Source organism: Eurypyga helias, unplaced genomic scaffold (assembly GCF_000690775.1).
Source record: "Eurypyga helias isolate BGI_N326 unplaced genomic scaffold, ASM69077v1 scaffold3295, whole genome shotgun sequence".
Taxonomy (NCBI): domain Eukaryota; kingdom Metazoa; phylum Chordata; class Aves; order Eurypygiformes; family Eurypygidae; genus Eurypyga; species Eurypyga helias.
Genome location: NW_010250641.1, coordinates 18,625 through 32,725, shown reverse-complemented (window position 1 = coordinate 32,725; position 14,101 = coordinate 18,625). Strand labels below are relative to the sequence as shown.

The 14,101-nt window shown below is 39.8% G+C and overlaps 1 protein-coding gene across 1 annotated transcript; it reads left to right on the top strand.

Annotated features, from left to right (window-relative positions):
• Nucleotides 1-282: 282 nt before the first annotated feature.
• KIAA1841 (KIAA1841 ortholog) lies at nt 283-10,297 on the top strand (the record flags this gene model as incomplete). Its single annotated transcript, XM_010151727.1, has 15 exons — nt 283-443; nt 1,292-1,378; nt 1,487-1,597; nt 3,574-3,697; nt 3,873-4,025; nt 4,271-4,416; nt 4,807-4,906; nt 5,976-6,008; nt 6,801-6,900; nt 7,878-7,969; nt 8,080-8,108; nt 8,207-8,280; nt 9,319-9,407; nt 9,764-9,855; nt 10,261-10,297. Coding segments are annotated over 15 exons (1,428 nt in total), but the record flags the coding sequence as incomplete, so codon positions are not given.
• Between the last annotated feature and the right edge of the window lie 3,804 nt (nt 10,298-14,101).

Sequence of the window (14,101 nt, the reverse complement as noted above, 5' to 3'; positions counted from 1 at the left end):
CTGAATGGCAGCACAGCCTCCTGGCTATCAGGCACTCCTCCCAGTTTGGAATCATCAGCAAACTTGCTGAGGGTACACTCTGTCCTGTAGTCCAGGTCACTGAGTCATGTTAACTCAGAGTTGTCTTTAGACAAGTCTGAGACTTGAGGTTTTTTTTAGGTGTCCTTTAATGTTGCACTCTTAAAAAAAAAAAAAAAAAATCTTGTAGCAATTTACACACCTTTTGAAATAGCTTTGTCTAGAATTCCTTAACATTATTTTTACTGTTTCTCTTTTTCCTAGGTAGAAAAATGTATTCATTATTGTCACAAAAATATGAATGCTATTGTAGCCACGCCATGTAACATGAATTGTATCAACGCTAATCTTGTTACGCACATTGCTGATCTCTTCACGCACAACGAAGTAGAAGAGCTGAAGGACAAAAGAGACAAATTTAAGAGGTAACTTTTTGCCCTGTGATACACTGCTGAAGTCCTGTTGGGCTTTTGGATCGTTCTTCAGGACAGCTAAGACAGTGTGGGATTTGAAGTGATACATAGACAATTTATTTTCTCATATGATGTATCTTTAACACAGAATATCAAGAAGTGGCTTCAGAATTTCATATTAAAAGTATGAATACAAGGAAAGAGCATTTTTTTATAGGTAATGAGCAAAAGGAAAGGCCATACTGGAAGGGTGTCATGGACAAATTATTCATGAATTCTCACATGGGAGCCAGGATTAGGGTACAGAACCTTTTATGGGATGACATGCTCCTAATTCGTAGAGAATGGTTTGGCTTCAGCATCTTGTGAACACTTTGTTTAGACACAGAACTTAGGATGGCTGGAAGGCTGAATAGTTGTGATGGAATAGTATTTCATACATAAGGACTCCAGCATAGTCAGTATCAAGATAAGAGCCAATTATTGGAGGGCAGACTGACAGACAAGCAAGGTGAAACTTTAATCAGTAGGGATGAAGAAATTATAACTTTTAGAATTTAAATGTAATTTCACAGAGCTATTCATTAATTTAAAGGTCTTTATATATTGGCAAGCAACATAGTAACGGGAAAAAATTAAGGGATCTCTTCCCTGACATCTGTGTGAAAATAGGAGATGACCAGATCAGGAACCAGTTATCCAAACAGCTTTTAGTGTGGTTTTTTTCCTTTAAATAATCTAGATTCTGAGAGAAATATGGTGACGTTGCTGATCATCAGAATATAATTATTAGTCTTACTGTATATAAAACAATGTTTAGTTGTTTTCTAATGGGTAAGCTGTGTTGCTGTCATTAATAGTAAACTTTTCTGCAAGAAGATTGAGAGACTGTTTGACCCAGAGTACCTCAATCCAGATTCTCGAGGAAATGCAGCAACATTATACAGGTATGCTCTGTGTTACTGCTTCAGTTGGAAGGACAGTCCCTGTGTTTTGAAGTCCTGCTCTTACTCCAATACTTTCTTCCTTCTTTTTTAAAATTTTTAATAATCTAGGTGTTGTTTATGTAAAAAGCTGCTAACTAAGGAAACTGAAAGAAGAATTCCTTGTGTACCAGGAAAAATCAACATAGATCAACATGGGAATATTGTCTATGTTCATATAAGGTAGTGAATACTTTTTTTTTTTAATGTTTCTTCAGCTTATGCTTTTGGGTGATTTTCCAAAATACTACAAGCTTAGGAATTATCAGATGCTCGCATGACAGAATGAAGTCATAGATATGTGAAGAGCAGTATGAACCATCTCAACTTTTTCTATTACCTAGCAAAAAAGAAAAAAGGGGGCTATGGTGACTTACTTCTGAAATTCATTCAGCAGTGCTGCTCCTGAATGGAAATGGAGAAACTGCAGCCACGATTACTGGGAGGGCTAATTTGGGTTGTACTGCCTTAAATAGAAAATACTCAGCTAATTCTTTCATCAAAGAGGTTTAAGATATGTGTAGTTGGTGACAAACTAAATCAAAGGCTGCATTTCTGTGAGGTTTGAGATCACCTCTGCCAGCAAAGAAATGCTAAAGGGCTTATACTGTCAAATCAAATACTCAGGCCTGCTTAAAGACTACTATAAATAAATTTTGCCAGTTGTTTTTCTGTTCTAAAGTGTTTGTCAGAGAATCTCCCAGGACCTCTTCTGTTTTTATGCCCGATTCATTTGGCGCAAATGTTTAATCCAATTCTGTCTGATCCATGCTTGTGAACAGCTGGATTCTCTTCTTAATGAAGATCAGGGTGTGATCGCTGCAGTTCCCTCCCTCCCTGCATGCCCCCTTTAAGGAAGATGGTGGGAATTAATACAGGAGAACTTTCTCATCAAAGCTGTTGTGTTCAGAACAACTAAAACACAGTTCAGTATCAGCTTCCAAGGTATCGTGTATTTAGTGTTACCTCTGACCAGTAATTCCAAGGCATGGGTTAAGTTCTGCCTAACAATCTAAATGGAAGCGAATCTTGCGACCCTGTCCTGACCTATGAGGATCACAGGTGATTAGCCACGTAACATTCATTAATTGTATTTCTTCACTTAAGCTGACTGTATTTAGCCGCGATGCAATTCCTAGCATATAAATGTGCAGGGGTTTAAAGTTGCTCAGAGGATTATTTAGCTTCTAATTATTTGCCTTGTGGTACTTGTGACTGCTTTTCTGCACAGAATCCGTTTACTGTTCCTTAGATGAAGTGATGCTGGCCACTAATGAATTTGGGCTTATGAGCTAACACAAGCCTACCTTTCATGATTTAAAAATACGTTTATATTTATTGGTCCTCTAGTGGTGCCTAGAACTAACTTCCGTAGGAAGTACTGCTTGCTTAGTGTAGGTTGGATGTTCATATAATAAAACCCAGTTTAGGCCAGGGTTTATAAATGGGGGAAAACAGTATCTGCTTTTTCTGAAGGTAACATGCACCAGTGCAGGTTGTGCGTTTTCTTTTGAATTCAGAGGAGGCATGTGTCATTTTATCACTAGGAAGGTACAAGGTGCATTTTTAAGACTAGATAGAAGTCTCAGATACATATAGTCATCAAAAAGACATGCTCTTATATTTTCAAACTTTGATTCTTTTGTTCAGTTCTGAGTAACTGCTGCTATGTTGCAGATATATAGGAACATGTTGGTTGGCTTTTAAAGTAAATAAAATAGAATGGCAGCACTTTGCTTCTGTTGTACAACACATTAACTTTAAAGACAGACAACTGCAATATGACTGAACTGGTTTGTATGTGTGTACTTTGATTTCTTCTACTCTGTGTATTATATTTTCCTCTGTTTTATCGTTCCTCTGATTTCCAAAAGGCTTGATGTTTATCTTAGCTTATAATTTTATACTATATGGAGCTTGAGATGAATCAAGCCTTGCAATTCTTTGTTGTTAATAAGTGTAGGATGTTGTGAAAAGCTCTTCTGTCATGGTCTGAATTTGATGATTGTCCCACATTGTATCCTTCCTGTTCTAAACTCTTGTGTAGGCTTTTCACCAATGGAGCATGTGGTGCTCTGCTCCCTCCCCACCTCACCTTTCTGGTGGCAGGATCAGAACAGAGCTATGACTCTCGGCGACCTGACCTTTTGCTTTTTCAGAGACAAAACCTGGGAAGTCCATGAGTACTTAATTGGCCTTCATGACGAACTGAAATCTTGGCGGGATGTTTACTGGCGTCTTTGGGGCACTGTCAATTGGTTGACCTGCTCAAGGTGTAACCAAGTTAGTATATTTTGACTTTTACTCATTTGTCTATAGATGGCTTGTTGTGGATGACTTTTTGCAGTTTGGAAAATATATGGCAATAAAGCTTGGTATGTGTTCTTTTATAGTGCAAAACTTTTGACATCCATGGGTTATCTCACCTCTCATTATCTCTCTTTTTATTGTCATGTAGTCTTTCCTGTGTACGGAATTCTCCCATTGCCAGTACCATTCGCAGCCAGTTCTTTATCCAGGTGTGGCAAGTGCGCTGGGCTCGACTGGCACAGGAGTATATCCCTGTTGTAACCAAAAAGTTCTTCGATTTGATCCTACAACCCTCCCAAAGGTACTTCAGTACCAGCTCACTTTGAAAAGAGCGTAACTCATGGCGTGGGGGGTTGGCGTGGCACGGCAGTGGGTAGTGAAAATAAATATTTTCCAAAATAAGGATTGTAAATCATTGCCGTGTCCTGGGACAGACTAGACCTTGGGACGCAAAAGTTCATCTTCTAAACTTTTCATGTGGTACTTGCTGAAATCAGTTCTTCCCGTTAATGCAAGTGTTTGATCTTCTCTGTGTGTGTATCGCAGGGCTGCAAAGTGAGGGATCACATGGTTGATTTACCTTCAGGCAAGGAAAATGGGGATGCTTTGCTGTCCCAGACTACTAAAATACTGGATGATCTGCTCCATCATAGAGATGTTATTGTTGTTCCTTTCACTAAGGATGAGAATAGGTAAGATTCTCATCCCTACAAGACAATAAGCATTGTATTGTGTTACGGAAATAACTTCGCCTTCAGCACGTAACACATGTGCGCGTTGTTTGATTTCTCTCCCATTTTTAAAATGGGTGACGTAGAACTTCTTAAAGATAACTTCTTTTCGATTGTTTAGTTGGAAATTGGGAAGAGAACAAGCCGTACTTTTTCCTTCTACGTTTCAAGCAGGCATTTAGTCATTCAACCTCCATAAGCATTCACTCCTTTATATTTTAATGGATTGTTATCAAAGTTCTATGTGGCTGACTTGGAGATCTGTCTTCCCTTGATACGCGGTGAGTAACGAGAGACTGATTCTGATGCTGTGAAACAAAAATATTTTCATTTCACACCTTTCTCTTTAAGTGATTCTGGTATTGGGCTCAGTGATGAAAAAGGCATTGAATGCGATGTGCTTGTGGAACCAAATACGCCGTGGGGTCCCAAAACTGGAGAAATCAATGCTGTGAGTGACTGCTAATGTGTTTTCCCCACTTCTTTCTGATAATGAAGATACTTACAAGGGTGTTTGGAAGAATTCATTAGGCAACTTTAAAAAAAAAGAACACTGAAGCCATCCATTGTTGGAGGAAGTCCTGCATTGCTCAGCATTGCAGGATAGCATAGGCTAGCGTAGGTACAAAATGTCTGGCTGGTGAAAAGGCAAAACTTTTACCATGTCTCCCAGAAGTATTTCTGTAAAGCAGAAGCAGTTCTCCATAGATCTGTGTTTTCCATCCCATTCTTAAACTGATGATATTTAAGGATCCGGTCATACTTAAAAGTACATCATGTGGCAAACAATTAATTGCTGTCTTCATCTTGTCTGCTGATACGTCTGGGTATGTCCCCGTGACGTTGCGAACCCATAAATGAAGAACAGTAACTTGGGTTGTGGGTTGTTTTGGGGTTGTTTGTTTTTTTTTTTTCTTTCCAAGATGTGAAAGATACTACTTTCCACAACTATGATACATGTATGTTACTGTGTGCATGCAGGGTCAACAGAGATGCTTTCCAACTCAAGTTTGAGGGGATTGTTTCTAATACTACTTCTGTTTTTAAAAGATAAGGTTCTGCACCCATGGTGGAACTTATGCTAACTCAACGTTCCTGGTGGTAGCATGATGCTGCTGATTCTCTGAGAGCTTCAGAGTATCAGAAGCTCTCCTGTGATAAATGCAGGAAGCTATTAAAGTTAATCTCAGTAACAATCTGGTACACAACTGCCCCTGTCCTGGTCTGCTTTTCTGATTAAAATCAGCTGTAAGTATTTTTAGTGCTAAGGTTTGGCACACTGAAAATGTGACTCCAAATTCACTGGGTTTAATCCGTTGGTGGCTCACAGCTTGTTAGCGGCTAGTCGTTCCACCAAAGCTGATAGTTAAAGATGGAAGTAGGCCTTCTAGGAGTTGCCAGGGTAGGTTGCTGCACTATAACATACTGCTCTGATTTTTAGAATTCCACTCACATTCTTTGCTTATAATTATTATTTGCTTTTTAACTTATATGCTTTCTCTCTCTTTTTGTGACTACAGTTTCTTTCTCTGAAGAACTGGACTTTACAGCTGGTTAGTAAAATATTTTTGTTCATAATTTCAAATATTTGCTCTTTTGCACTGGCAGAGAACTAATTTTGATTTTTGTCTTATTTTCTAATTAATTTGGTGGAAAATGTATTTTTTTTACTTTTGCTTTAATGTGGAGGTTGCAGTATAGCAACACTTTTTTACAAGAAAGTATAAAGTATTTGCAACGTACTGCTTTGGCCTGAATAAAAATTAAAAGTGCCTTTTGAAGGTTTTTATAAATGACAACACACAATAGACCAGCATGGCATGTATCAGTTCTTAATCATTTCTTAGGCTGACAGAAATGTGAATCATCAGAATCAGAGTTTCTGAGTGTCTGTCTCTGATGGCTTGTTTGAGATGCTTTGTGACGTCTTCATGCTGCTGCTTCATTGCAAAAAGCTGTTCTCAGGGCTGAGGGTCTAGCCAAACGTGGCGAGGGGGGAGGCATTCATTCAGTAGGATAGGATATCATGATCTACTGCTGTTGTATGTAAGTGCCTACAGAGCAGCGGTTTACCTTTATCACTCTTGAGGATTTGTGCTGCAGTCTGTTTTCAGTGTCCTATAAGAAGATTGTTCTTCTTGCAAAAACATGATTCTGAAGCTTTCTGAACTTGCAGTCCATGTTAAGCATCATCATTTCTCATGGGTTACTAGGCACTCATTCTCACTTACTTCAGAAGATGTATGTGTATGTTCAAACAACGTAAACGTCACATTCCATAATATTTTCACTATTCTGTGCTGGTCGGTTATGAACTGTTCCCTGTGACCCCATCTCTTGATTAGAAACAGCAGTCATTGTTATCTGAAGAGGAGGAGTATACCACTGGCTCGGAGGTCACGGAGGATGAAGTGGGGGATGAAGAGGAAGTATGCAGGAAACCAGGTACAACAAGCCTTTACAGTCATTTTCCCTGGAATTTAGAGATAGGGTTTCAAGGCTGCAGAATTCTTCTGTAAGTAAATTTTAAACAATAGGAATTTTTAGAATAAAAAAGACTGTTGCCTGAATTTTATTTCTAGTTTTTCTGCATTTAGATACCAATTACCCCGCTGTAAGTGCCATCAAAATCACTGGCAAATGAGGAAAGCTGCAACTGTTCATGTCTGAGATGTCTTCAAAGCTGACCAAGGGCGTGTTTTGCAGGAAAGACTATCCGATTGCTTTTATCAAGTTTCTTGTAGATGAATGTTGGAAGAAAAGGCAGGAGCTACACGACTGTATTTTTTTCATGTGTGTTTGTTTTCAGAATATTTTTCTGGTTACATAGCAAAATGGCTAGCGAACATGGCTAGAATTGTCTGCATAAAGACAAGCTCTTTATGATCGAAAAGCATTTTCATTCCTTTTTTTTTTAATATGACAAGACGTTTTGGAACATGGAAAGCCAAAAAGCAGCTTCTCCTTTCCACCCTAGCAATGAGCCACTTGAACAGTGGCTGTTGTTTGTTCTTTTTGTCTTGACACAAAGGGACTGGAGTGCACCAGGACATTTAAAAAATTCTTAAAAAAATTGTAGTTTGACTTTAAACATGTTTGGTCTGATATCACTCAGCTTGTTGATTGGGTTAATATGGAAGATGTGGCTTTTATGTGCACTTGCTTTTAATTTTACACCAAGAAACTTGTGCAGTTACATGTAGCTACTCTGCATATGAAGTATGTACTTGTTCCTGTATGCGTGTAATAGGGAAGCATTTGAGTAATTTGTGTGTATTAGCATGCCTTCAACACTAACAAAAGGAAATCAGCCCGTTCATTTATTCTATTTGTAAAGGAATAAAGGGAACACAATTTTTTGTAGCTCTGTAGAAATTACAAATATCTGTGGTGGTGCTATTAGCTGTTTCTTCAATTAGCAGGGAGAAAGGAGAAATCAAAGAAATCCTACAAGCACCCAAAGAAAGTGGTTTCTTCACCTAGTGTTCAGAAAAAGGAGAAGCCATCTGACAAGGTAAAATCAGAACTGTGAAGCCTGCCTCTCTGGGTTGAATAATGTGGGATTCTCTTAAGTTTTGGACTTGATCTCAAAACACACTTAACGTGGTTTTCTTTCCTTGATAGTCATGTTCCCGAGATGCATCTCCGTTCATGTAAGTCATTTTCAAAGTCCTTGAGAACATATTGTAGTGTATATCCCTTTTCTAGTCTGTTACTAATAACATTGTGTGCATCTTTCTTTTCTAACCAGTGTGAGTGTGCAGCAGAACAAGTGGGATGCCTCCAGGTCACTAAGATTCAACCAAGATGCTCAAAGAGAAGACGGTCTGTTCTTGCATGAGTTCAGCTTTAATAGAGTTAATATTATGCAAAGAAAATGACTCTTCTTTATAAGAAACAGCTAATTTCCTGAAACAGAGCTACTTAGAAACATTTAGGTTTAAATTAATCTCAGATATAAGAATGGTGGTGGGGTTTTTTAACGCCTTATTTGGAAGTGAGCAGATTTCAGCTAGGCTAACTGTTAGTAATCAGCTGTATCCAAACCACACCACAATATCAGACTCTTCCAAACTGTACAAAAATATTCCTGCAGCCAGGAACTCCTTCTGAAAATGTTACTTTAAGATTTCATTGGCATTTATTAGCAATCTCATCCATTCTGTGAGAGAAAAAAATGTTTGTGGTAGGAAAAAGGAAAGAAAATCTACTGTATAAAACTCTACAGTGTAGTCTTGGGCTCAGATTGAAAAATACATGGGCAGCATTGGGCCTACTTTCTTGGAAAATATTGGAAAGGAGTTTAAACTTTGCAGGAGAAAAAGAAAAAATGCATAATAAGTGTATGTTAGCGTGATTTATGTCCTTTACTTGGAATGCCAGCACATAATCTACAGAGATTATAGTTGTGTCATCTGATGACTATTTAAGTATGTAAATAGTTTTTCCTGCATTCCTCTGCCATTTGTTGTCTGTGCAGATAAACAGAGAAAAACATTCACTTCTATCTCTTTTGCAGACTTTCTGACTAAACATATTCAGAATTATATTAATAAGTTCCACCTCTTGTCCTCTGAGATTCTTGTGCATTTTTGATGTTTTGAAAAGTTCTGCCTCAAAACAATTCTCATAGATTTTCATCTCGGTGTAACGCCTCAGGCTGATGCTGGTGTCTGCCAAGAACACTGCTGAACTTACATTATGCATCAGGGTCCAGGATCTTGGTTGTTAGAGATTTTTATCTGAGCTGAAACGAAAGCTGAGTTTATAAACAGAATATCGCTAAAGCGTGTGTCTAGTTCCTTCTGCTTTCAGTAGCAAGGGAAACCTCCCTTCTTAAATGTGTTGTCTTATTTCTGACAGATCAGAGAAGAATGTCCGAGATTACTGGGCACTTAATAAAAATGAGACTGGGAGACCTTGATCGAGTCAAGTCAAAAGACAGCAAAGAGGTAAGATTTGCCCTGTCTTGATATAGTGTTTACAGAACTGAAGTGAGCATTGGTAACAAAAATATGTTACACAAATGAAAACAGCTTAAATATTGAATACACGGGAAAGGACTGAATTTTATCAATCTTCATTTTCTTCAAGCATGATTTTTTTGGGGAAAATACTTTTAAATATGGAAGTTCACTGCCTTAACTGGACATGGCAGATAGGAAGGGTTTAAAAGGTTTCAGTACTGGTTTGTGAAAAGGAAACCAAGCATGCCGTAGGTTCTGCTGAATATTAGTGTTTTCTATGAAAAGTCACTGATTAAGGTGGAATAATGTCAAAACTTGATCATTTTTTTTCTGGATTCCAGTATGCAGGAGGCATTTATTCTAGACTTGAAGCTCAGATAAAGGCCTCGGCGCAGGTCAGCGCGCGACAAAACAACGCTGAGAAGAATGCCAGGTAAGGTTTTAAAATAAAAGGAAAAAGCAGAACACGGATTTGTTGGGGAGGTGTTTAAAGGAAAACAGGCCTTTTTGAAGCAGCATCCCTTCCCTTGCCCTGTATGATGTGAAAGCTCCCTTTCTCAAATTGAACTAGAGCTAAGCGAATGAAACTGTTGTACCTGTGCTGGAAGAACTGCTTTATGGCTTCTGTGTTGGAAGGCTGACTGCTGCTCCGAGATAATTATTTGCAAAATTATGGATAGCTGGAAAAGTGTTAGCCAAGATTCTTTAGCCTGTTTTTTTAGAAGGCACTTCAACATAAAAGTAATTTCAAGCAAGTACTGAACTAGAGAGCTGTCTGGACAATTTAACATTCTCCCAGTAATAACATACGTCTGTTTCTGATGTGTTTTTATTGCAGGTCAAAATCCCGTTTTGGTCAAGGCCGTCCAGCATAAGGACTCATGAAAAAACTGTAGCCAGAATTCATTACTGCTTCCTGAAACTGTACTGCGCTCTGACGTACAGAGAATGCACATCTCTGAAAGCTTTCCAGTGACTTATTTATAACTTTAGGCCTTGTAAATTATTTTGTGCGATAAATGAATGCAAATCCAATAAGGTCTGTACTTATTTTAATTGTAAATATACTATTTCTTAAATTTAATTGCTTTTTTTAGGCTATTGTGTTAAGTTGCATAGAAAATATTTTATAAATCTACAAAGTTAAATTATTAGACTAACTTTATTTATGGGGGAAGGCGTTAATACGCCTTTTCGTGTGCTAGAAATCCTGAAAAGGAAAAAGCGAGACTACTGAATCCTGAGTGCAGTCAGCAGCATTAACGCAAGTCGCCTGGGTTATTTATGGAGTGTAGCATTTTGGGGGTACGTTTCAGGTCACTCCTCTGGGGATTTGCATTTAGAGTCCATGAAAAATACCCATGACTTAGACTAGTTTAAGCCAAACTCTGATGCAGTTCTGAGGCTTCCTTCTGTATATGGCACAACTCCCATGCGTGTGAAGGTGGGTAGCAGGTAGAGACTAGACCTCCAAAGATCATACAAACGCCGTGACGATGCAGGATCGCATCTTGCACGTGAAACGCTTGCTTTACTTGTACGTGAAACGAATGCTCCTTCCCGTTCCCTGTCTGACTCCTCTTGCGCAGCGCTTTGTTCCCTCCTAATATCCAGGCTCCAGAATGCAAAGTAGTTCTGTCTCTTAATGATGCTATGCCACTAAATTCCCGAGCGGATGTGCTATTAATTCTGCGTCTTTGGGTGGAGATGAATCACTATGACGATCTGTGCATGTAGATCTTTTGGGTCTAGTTCCTTTCTGAAACCTGCCTGAATAATTTAAAAGTCAGATGCACTTTCAGTTTATGTATCTGGAGCAATAGAGTACAAGTTTGTCTACAGAAAATCCAGAGCTACCAAAATGAAATAACTTCCCTAGAATATGTCACATATTAGCAAAGAAAATGGCAATAATGGCAATAATAATGGCTGAATTCAAGTAAACACGTTCTGACTTTTCAAAACAGGGAGAAAGAGCGCTCAGGGAAAGCTTATTCCAGGCCACAGCTGTACAATAAATTGTGAGTTTGGAATTAAGCTGGCCAGATCCTGGGTGGGAGGGTGGGTGGGGTAAGGAGAGGAGGGAGATCATTGTTTAAATGCACTCTTCTCTCCATTCAGGCTTTTCCTTGTTTGTCTTGTTTCTTGAGGATTTTCGGTAGGCGTTAGAAACTAGGATAGCAATACTTGAAAACACTGCTTTCAAGGTGGAGATTTTCATTGAAACAAGTAAAAGAGAATGGATTTCTTGTCCGTTTTGTCCAATGCTGTAGCAAATTCAGAGCCCGGTGAAACCAGCAGTCAAAACTGCGGGTTTCAACGGCTTTGATTTTGGGCAGGAGTGAGTGCTTCCATTGGTATGAAATGAATAAGGCTTTATTAATGCCTCGGGCCTGTTTGCAAGTAGTAATGCCGTTTTAAGCACTTACAGTAAACACTGGAAGGCAGATTGTTGTTTGTTGAAAGAGGAAGTATTATAAAATCCACCGGGTATGAAAATGCAGTAGAAATAAGCGTTTTGCTACAATTTTGTGACTTTCTGATAGAGGACGGTTCCAAATTCCCATTGTAAACTTGGCTATGGAAGTGGCAGGCTGCATGTATGTGTGTTTAGTTTTATAGAACTACTGACTAGAGGAGAACGGAAAATTCTGCTGGTTTTGTTCTGTGGGAAAGTGCTGGTTTGACATGCCAGTATTGGTTTATTCTAATATATTTTGGGGCATATAAAAATAACACATGTGACATGCAGTCTAACTTGTTTTCCCCTTGCCAACCACCTTGAATTTTTATCTTGTATTAATTTGGAAAATTGTCTTGGTTTAATGGAAATAAATGTCATTGATTTAAGAAGTGTGTGAGTTTTGTACAGATACTTGTAAGAATGAAGGAAGTGTGTAAATTGTGTTTGATGGTCTCAATCAGGCTTGTGTATTCACGATTACATTGCAGCATCATGGTGCAGGCTTTTTATCTGTCAGGAACAGGATATGGTTGAATGGGGAGCTACTCCAAATCTACAAGAACTTAGAAGACTTTTTATCTGCGTTGAGTTTTGAAGCTGGATTAAAAGTTCATGAGTGAGCTGCCCTACAAATGAGCCAAGTATGCAAAATGGCGAACTAAGCTGTGTTAAAAACATGTTTAGCTCTGCCTTCCACTGCCACGGTGCTGATTGTACCTTTAAAGCAGTCTGTTAAATCTGAGAGTTGGATTAATTTCCATGATTCTGCTTCTAGAAGTCGCTATGTGGATGTCGTCTATATGTGCAGTTGATGTACTGGGAAGAGTGCAGCGTGCGCCCGACTGCCACATGCGTGTGTAAACGTAGCTTGCTGCACTCTGCAGTTCTGCCTCTTGGCTTTGTGTCCCGAAATCTTGGAGAAAGGGCCAGAATTTTAAATTCAACCACAGTAATGGCTCCAAGAGAAAAAGATGGCATGTTAGGCGAAATGTGGACATGCGGCTGCCGCAGACGGTGAACACAGGACTGCGAGTAGCATGGGCATGGTTGAGGTGGCTGAGAGGACACTTCTCTTTGCCAGAAGGGACTCTGTTTTTTTTAAGAACATTGTTTCCTGTTCTTGTTGAATTTAGGGACATACCCTATGGTGTGGGGGAAAGGCTCCTGTGCATTGGGTGCTTGCTTGAGCGATTATGGGAAGTTCCCTGCCTCTGTTTAGGCACCTCCCTCTCCGCTCTCAACAAGTGTAAGACCTGAAGTTGTTACTGATGTCCTAGAGAGCACTGATCATAGACAGATGCTGAAGACGTTCCTCCTGCAGCTGTTCTTGGTGAAATCTAATCTGCATGAGCTGTACCGCTGTTCTGAGTTTGTTCCCTATTCCCTAATAATTAGAAAGTGAAAAAGACTGTGCTCAAGTTAAATTTATCTTACTGCAGGATTAAATTTGCTGTTGAATCCCCTCTTGGCTGTATCTATAAATAAAACCAGCCAAAGGCTTTCCTAGGCCTGAACCAAGCACCAGCACGGAATGTCTGCGTTGCCGTGATGACTGTCTCGGAGCATCGTGAGGGTGGAGGTTGATGAAACATCGGCTGGCCCGAAGGCTACAGCGGCTGACAGAGCGGCACGGGACTGCGTGAGCTCTGCTACTCTGGGAATCACAAGGGATTTCAATACGAATTCGATGGGTGCTGCTGCTGTCGAAAGCGGGCGGCATCCTCGGCTTGGGGAGGTTGGGCACTGCCTGCCCTCGGTGATATTAATGATGTTCAATGTCAGCTGAAGAAATCACCGTTTCCACCACCCCACCCTTGCCGGGTTGTATTCCTGCCTCTTCTATAGCTTATTCGGTGTTACAAATCATCTCACCTTAAATGCCTATCTCCATCCTCCTCTTTCCTGGTCTGCCCAGTGAATGATGAGCTTCATCTCAACTCTGTTTTGGGCCTAATTCCGTTAGGGAACATAGGTGGCAGTGGCTGAGACTGTCATGATCCTTCTCTCTGCCTGGGCTTGGAGCACTGATCCCTGGGGGCTATGACGGAGCAGGACAGATGAATCCTGCATGGCAGCCTTGGACTAGGACTCTCCAAACCCTTAGGGAGAGTGGGTAACAGCTGGGTGCTGCCTCCGAGCAGCAGTTTCCATTGCACAGCTGCCTGTAGGTGACCTGGGCCTTGCATTTGGTTTTACAGGGCGTTTGTGCACGCCG